The sequence below is a fragment of the Tinamus guttatus genome, unplaced genomic scaffold (genome assembly GCF_059628265.1).
Source record: "Tinamus guttatus ecotype Peru unplaced genomic scaffold, ASM5962826v1 Tinamus_guttatus_pri_ptg000459l, whole genome shotgun sequence".
Classification (NCBI taxonomy): domain Eukaryota; kingdom Metazoa; phylum Chordata; class Aves; order Tinamiformes; family Tinamidae; genus Tinamus; species Tinamus guttatus.
Genome location: NW_028288993.1, coordinates 197,310 through 204,678, shown reverse-complemented (window position 1 = coordinate 204,678; position 7,369 = coordinate 197,310). Strand labels below are relative to the sequence as shown.

The following is a 7,369-nucleotide window of genomic DNA, read 5'->3' as shown; positions in this document are numbered from 1 at the left end:
TTGCTGATGCTGTTGATGTTGTCACAAAGTCTTCTCTTATACCTCCTTAAAAGTGGTTTCCTCCCCTATGTTCTCTTTCCCAGGACAGCCACAGCGAGCTGGACTTTTCACCCCAGAAACATGTCTGCGCTGTGTGAGGAAGGTAAGGGCTCTCCAGCCAGTCATGCCTCAAGTGCCAGCTTTACCATTCCTTGCAAGACACTGTGTCATTCAAAGAAAGTGGCACAGCAGTAAGCCTGAGGTGGGAGTCTTCCCAACAGTAATGTGGGAAGCTTAAATACCTTCACAACCCTGGGCCAAGCTGCATCTTGCTTTGCTTCTTCCCAAACCCCTTCCAATCATAGCCAGTATGCAATATCCGATTCATTCTCAAAGTAGCATTGCTTGTGTTACAGCCCCTTCCAAAGATGACACCAGAGGAGATCCAGAGCTTTAGGAATGACAACCCCAGCTATCGGTAGGAGATGCTGAGCAAAGCAGAAACCCCTTCCTTACAGCTTACAGCTGCAGTCATGCGTGGCAAAACGCTGTTCTCCCCTCCGGTCTGCAGAGCTCACCTTCCCGGAGCAGGCTCCTTCCAGTGCTCTGTGACAGGCCTTGGCTTTGAGGTGAGCTCAGCGGTGATCATCTGGTACAAGTATGGCTCCTGGGACGATCACCTGGGAGCCTCTGCCCAGGAGGAATGCGTGGTTGCTGGACCCCTGTTCTCCATCAGAGCGCAGCCAGGAGCGGTTCGTGCAGTGCATGTGCCCCACTTCGTGTGCCTGGCAGGTAGAGCAGCTCTGCGGATGTGCTTCCCCTCAACTCCCTCTGCTCCCCTAGGCCACAGCAGTTCTCCTGACCGCCTGCTCTCAGGCCGTCTGCAGCTGTCCTGTCCTCTTGCCCACAGAACTCCTCCAGCATCTGCTCTGAAAGGGCTTGCCCAATGCAGGGGTTTAGCAAGATGACTCCTCAGGGAGATACCCTAGGACCTGTCCAGACAGGTTCGGGGCCAAATTCTTCTTCCTCTCTGCTCCTTTGTATTCCCCAACTTTGCTTTGCTTCAACCTTTTGTTAACCCTCACCCACGTTTTGCTAAGTTTTGCAATGGTCCCTTCCCTGTCACCTCAGCCCCAGCTCCTGCTTTGTCCTCCCATCCTCTATTTCTCTTCCCCATAAGCTCCCTAGTGCTAAACTCTGGCTGGACTGCACAGAAACTGGGACTACTCTGCTGAAACAGAGTGCGCCACAAAAGTCATTTCTTGCTGCATGGCTCCACCTCCCGTCCAGGACTCAGTAAGCACCACTGTGTCAGCCAGAAGTGGGTCTCTGCACTCTGTTGACACAGCTGTGTGAAGCAAAAACATGTGATTTTATTAATTTATCAAGTTTTACCTGTCAGATTAACAGCAAAGTGTGAAGAACTTCAAAGAGGTAGAAGGAGGCTGAGTGAGCAGCAGCAGAGCTCTGCCCCAGGAAGTTGTCGCTGCAGTGCTGGACGTTTGCTAGAGATGGAGCTTGTCCTTCAGCCTGCTCTGCTGATCAAAACCTAGGATGACTCCCAATGCAGTCACAGCTTTCCTGACAGGATTTGGTGATGTGACGTGTGTGCACAGGATGCTGGACTGCACGGTTGCAGTCTAAGGATTTTCATGGTCCCAAGTTCCCATCTCAGACTTAGTGTTTTGAACCTAAGGTGACTTTGCTGAGCAGAAGAACCCCACAAAGCCCAGGGCACAGATGGTCCCTAAACCAGATTGTGCCATTTTTATGGGAGCAGGTCTTCCTTCTGCTAGTAACAGAGGATGGCATTAGGAAAACAAAAGCGAACCTTGTTTTTCCTCTCTTGCAGAAGATGTAGATGTCAGCGAGTGCAGAATTGCCCATTTTAAAGCTGGGAGCATGACCCTAGAGAAACCAACAAAACTGACTCCTTTCTACGCTGTCCTGGGAAACCCCAGCTTCTCACTGCTTGGGGTGGTTTGGCGAAGGTTCCGTTCAGCTTTAATTTCACTTCCCATGCATTCCTTGGTGCTGATCTTTCAGCAGCTCAATGCTGCAAAAACAACTCTTCACCTCTACCTGATCCCAGATGACAACTCTGTGAAGCAGGTAAGATGGAGGAGGTGGGGTTAGTTTACAAAAAGGGTGGCAGATGGAGCGGCTGCAGTAGCAAAGACTGGAACTGATAAGCAGGGATCCCTCCTAGTTTTGTTCTGGTATTCAGCACGGACTGGTATAACGTGCTCCAGGCATCAGGCAGTGGGAGGCAGCGCAGGACCATGAGAACAGGACTGCAGATCCTCCCTGAGCAGGACAGCAGAGCTGGTCCTGCAGTGTCAGCCAGCAAGAAAATGGGGGAAGACAGTGTGCCAACTGCTGAGGAAGGACAAAAGACCAAATGTTTTGCCGACAGTGCTTGGGTGATACTTTTGCCTGGTTTTCTGGACACGAGGCTTAGGTAACCACATTGCCTCTGTGTTCCCTGCACCTCTTGGAGTCCATGGCTCCATTCCAGCCAAAGAATGACCCTCCGCAGCAGAACCTGTTAATGCCACAGCAGGGAAGACAGTGAGATCTGTGACCTCAATGGGCACTGCCTTCTTGAGAACTGACAGACAGAAGGGACCAACTTTTCCTACTTGGTCCTTCCTTTTATTCCAGTCACCCCCTTTCTGTTTGGGGCTTCATGGCAAAGGGTAGCATTGTCGTGTCTTTCCTTAGGATAACTTAAACGTAATCTGAACTCCACCTGGGGATGGAGTTGCATGTGCTCCTGTATACAGGACTGCGGATCTCCCAGCTTCCCTGACTCGCCTTCTGCAGCAGGGAGAACACAATCTCCACCAATGCTCACTAGCCTAAGGCAAGAGCAGCAAGCTGCCATGGAGCCTCATCTTGCCTCTGCTGAGTGCTGTTAACATTTCGGTGCCTCTCAAAGTTCACTGCTGGCCAAGGATCACCACCCCCAAGAAAGAAATTACATATCAGTCCCTTATTTCTACAGCTGCCTATCTGAGAGTGCTACCAGCCTCTAATGCGGAGAGTCTTCTGTTCCTGCCACCAGCAGTCAGCTCCTTCCTGGGGGCACCATCCTTGCTGCTGCTCCTCCGCCCCCTTTCATATGTCACCTCCAGAAACCACTCGCTGTGCCTTCAGCGAGGCAGAAGGACGTGTCCTGGCAGGGGCTGCGCTGCAGCCCGGGTGGCTCTGCACATGGAGCAGAGCAGCTTCCTGCTGCCACGTGCAGCCCCGGGCGGCCGAGTATCAGACGTTCTCGTGTTTGTGCAGCCCTTACCTGTTACCCTGAAGCACCTCACACGTATCGCAGGGTAGGGGCCGGCAGCAGCTGCTGGGCAGTAGTGAGGGGGCTGACCGGCTCCTCCAATGCAGCACTGCCTGTGACGCACATTCGGTTGGGATCCCCTGGGTCAGTCTCTCAATCCTCTCCATTTTCAAAGGGCAGTGAGAGCTCCGTGCAGTACATAGCTCCTTTTTGTATCTCTCAAAAGTGATGCTTGAAATTTACAGGCCATTGAAAAGCAAGAGATGAACTGGAATTCCAAACTTATTCCCAAGCCTTCTCCCCTCAATCCTCTGTTCTTTGGCTGCACGTACGAAGTTTCCAGTACGTCTCATGTGGAGATAACACCTGAAGTAAGTGAGATTGCTTCTTTTCTGCAGTGAAATCGCAAATATCCTAAGTCTCCACCTCCAGTTGTGCTAGGTTTCAGAGCCATAAAAGCAAGCTACGCTGCTTACAAATGACAAAGATATTTTATGATATGCATCCCAATAAATAGTATGAAATAGATGGTGGAGTCCACCCCCAAAACTATGCTGGCAAAGCTATAAAGGGTCAGATTGTTTTTCTCTATGGCAGTACATAATTTGGGACTTATCACAGTTATGGCTCCTTATTAAGGAACTTCAGAGATGGGGTGGTCCCAAGTCTTGTCTGCACTAGGGTTACTTCAGAACAGGAGCAGAACTACAGAGACTCCTTCTTTCCTACCTTTCCTGCCATGATGTGACATGACTTCTTTGGGTTACTTTCAGGGAACTCAGCTTGAGGACTTCTGCATCCTGTGGCAATCAGATTACAATGGCTGGAAAAAATCAGATTATTTGGCCGTTTAGTCATGCTGTTACTTTTTCTGCACAGGAATCTGCAATTTCCTAGTGACAATCCAATGTCATGTCCATGGCTGGATACCAAAACCTTCTCCTTTCATGAGTCTGTATTGCAGTATAACCATGATAGGAATCACAATGATTTAGATTGGATGAGACCTCAGGAGATCTCCAGTCCAAGATTTTGCTGAAAGCATTCCAAGTTTGACATCACATCTAGTTGCTCAAGGCCATGTCCAGTCAAGGCTGAGTATTACCAAGGATGGAGATTCCACAGCTCTGAGTTTCCCTTCCAGTGATGTATTGCTCTTCTTGTTTTTTGTTTTGTTTTTTCCTTTGTCTAACTGGAATTCCTCTTGCTGCAATTTGTGCCTGTTGCCTCTTGTTTCATCACTGTACATCTCCAAGAAGAGACTTGCTCCATCCTTTTAATCTCCCTCAGGTAGTCGAAGGCAGTGATTAGACCTCCCCTTAACTTTCTCTTTTGTGGGTTGAACGAGCCCAATTCCCTGCACCTCTCCTTGCATATCATGTGCTCCAGCCCTAAGCTGACCTTGCTCCAGGATGTTCATGTCTTTCTCATGCTGGGGAGCCCCAAACTGGGTAAACCCTTGAACAAATGTGGTGTCACAAGTGGAATGGCAGGAATCCCTTCCCTCAGTCTTGCTGACCCAGCCTAGGTTGTGGTTGGCCCTCTTTGCTGCCAGGGCACCGTGCTGACTCCTGCTCAGCTTGTTGTCCACCAGGACTCCCAAGCCCTTACCTGGCAAATTGTTTTGTATCCATGCAGTGCCCAGCCTGCTCTGCTGCATGCGGTTCGTTCCTCCTTCCCAGATGTTGCATCTCTGCATCTGCTGTTGTCCAAGTGCACGAGCTTCCTGACAGCCCATTACTCCAGCCTCTCAAAGGTCCTCTGAATGGCACCCCTACCCTCCAGTGAACTGATCCCCCCCCCGCAAGGGTAACTATAACCTGCTATTGAGCAGCCCTCAACAGCTTAGTTGGGAGACAGTCTTAAAGCCATGAATCATTAATTAGGAATTGGCCTCGACACTTTCTCTAGTGACTAAATTGTAACTGGGCACTCTGTCTTGAAGAGCAATTATAAAGATGACAGAGCCAAACTCTTCTTGGCAGTGTCAGGTGGTTTAGCAAGAGGCAATGGCCATAAATTGGGAGGTTCAGCCCGGACATTAGAAAAAAAATATCACTAAGTGGTGACGCAAGGAGCATCCCCTCAAAGATGTTAGGAGAGAGATGAGAATCTCCATTCTTAGAGGTTTTCAATACACAGCTCGACAAAGCTGCAGCTGAGCAGATCTGGAGTCAGCAGTGATCCTAACTGGAGCAGTAGGGCAGATGAGACGCTCCAGAGGCCCCTTCCAACCAACGTCCCCCACAGTGGCAGCACAGCAAAGCCCTTACTTTTACATCACCACTTGTTTTTCCCTTTCCTGGTATGGCCAGTAAACCCAGGATAATTTATGTGAACTCACTGCAGCTCCATGCAATGAGAGACTCATCTTGCTTCTTTACAGCCACACTTGCCGTTCTGCTACAAGAGTCCAAAGGAACAGCAGCTCTTCATTGAGATCTACATCAAGAATATAGCAGAGGAAATTTGGCTCCTTATGACGGACATACGCAACAACAGCCTGGTCTGGAAGGTGTCCCTGAGGTCAGGTAGGATCGGCACGTCCACGTGCAAGAAGGAGATGGAGCAGGGAGCTGTATTCCTTGTGAGGGCAGGCTGAGACATGCCCGTACTCTGATGCAAAGGAGACAAGGGGAATACCAACATTTCCGTGAAAAAAATCACTATCTTGATATTTTTATATATATATTCATACACTGCATTCATATAGTTTTCTCCATTTGGGGGGTGCAACACCAGAGTGTGCAACTGCACAGAGTGCAGCGGATCGGGGGGAGGCCCCATTTCCCTCAGGGAAGGCAGGCAGCCAAGCCGGATGGAAAGTCAGACCTCAGAGGGCTTCTCCAGAGGTCTGGAGACCTCTGCTGATGTTTTAGACCACTGAAGGGAGGTGGGTGGATGCCCCCTGAGGAGATATCATCTCTGAGTAGAGCAGAGCCTGCTGTGAATGTCACGCAGCAGTTTGTGTGGGGACTGCTCTCTGGGGGCATCTGTTCACCACCAGTTTGTCCCTTCTGCAGGTGACTGTCCTGACCTGGAGAGCTTCCAGGATCTTGTTGCAGGTCAGTATGCAACACAGACACAAGTGGCACGATCAGAGCGTGCTAAGAGGAATGTTTGCATGGAAGAGTGCACAGCAAAAGCACCTGGAGAAACGTGGCTGCTCAGGATCCGTGCTCCTGGGGGCTAATGTACTGCCAGAACTAACACTTACAAGTGCACAAAATCCAGGATCTCTTCCTGCTCATTTCTCCAAATATGGCCAGAAATATCCATGGATAGAAAATAATTGCTTAAGCACTGGAAAAAAAAAAAAAAAGAGAGATTTTAGCAAGTGTCTCCATCGCAGCAGGGGCATAGTCACTGATCTCTCTGCTCTCTCTTTCAGATCGGACTTCTTCTCCTCCTGCCACTGCCTCCTGGTCCCCCTCAGGTTAGTATGGTTTTGCAGAGCTGCGTTCCTGGAGTCTGACTCCATTTCCTGCAGTTGAAAGCAGACTCCAGCCCTTCCCTTTCCGGACAGAAAGTCCGGCCATGCTTTGGGAACAAGCACCCTGTGGTGTCTTCAGGCAGTGCTGGCTGCCAGCCTTGCCCAGGCTGCAGTCCTGGCCCTCCGAGCCCACCCGCTGCCCAGTAGCCCCCAGTCCTGCTGCAGAGGGGGACGGGACACGTGGCCACAGGACAGGGGAAGCAACCCCAGTGTAAACGGGTTGAGGATGCTGTGACCTTGCGGCCCTAGTGGTACCGCACTCACCTGGGGCCACCTTGCCACATGCAGCAGAGTAACACTGACTTGGTGTCCGTTAGGTGCAGCCTTCGTGAGGAAGCACAAGAAGCAGCTGTGTTGTAGGATGGGGAGGGTCTCCCCTATTCTGCTGCACTTGCAGGATGCCAACATTATCAACAGCGATGAAGAAGAAGAGGTACGAAGCCAAAACACACGTCAAAAGAAGAACAAAGTTTTGCTGCAGCTGGTTGAAAGAAAAGGTTGCATGGCCCAAGAGCAGCTCTACAGTATTCTCCAGGAGAAGGACCCGTTCCTCGTCAGAGACTTGCAGAAGTCCAGCTAGGCCAAACGGGCAGTTCCTGCTCCCACACTGC

At 50.5% G+C, this 7,369-nt stretch overlaps 1 protein-coding gene across 1 annotated transcript; it reads left to right on the top strand.

The window, feature by feature from the left end:
- Positions 1-407: 407 nt before the first annotated feature.
- On the top strand, positions 408-7,338 carry LOC104568209 (caspase recruitment domain-containing protein 8). Its single transcript, XM_088532249.1, has 7 exons — positions 408-457; positions 551-771; positions 1,832-2,091; positions 3,511-3,636; positions 5,652-5,833; positions 6,657-6,701; positions 7,047-7,338. Exons 1-7 carry the CDS (start codon positions 408-410, stop codon positions 7,336-7,338), a joined length of 1,176 nt encoding a protein of 391 aa, XP_088388375.1.
- Positions 7,339-7,369: the final 31 nt, after the last annotated feature.

What these genes read in the sequence shown, in the direction of transcription:
- LOC104568209 (XM_088532249.1), top strand. Translation starts at nt 408, where the DNA reads ATGACACCAGAGGAGATCCAGAGCTTTAGGAATGACAACCCCAGCTAT. An exon ending in CCACTTCGTGTGCCTGGCAG is followed by an intron (nt 772 to 1,831) that starts GTAGAGCAGCTC and finishes CCTCTCTTGCAG; the next exon opens with AAGATGTAGATGTCAGCGAG. An exon ending in ACGTGCAAGAAGGAGATGGA is followed by an intron (nt 5,834 to 6,656) that starts GCAGGGAGCTGT and finishes TCTCTCTTTCAG; the next exon opens with ATCGGACTTCTTCTCCTCCT.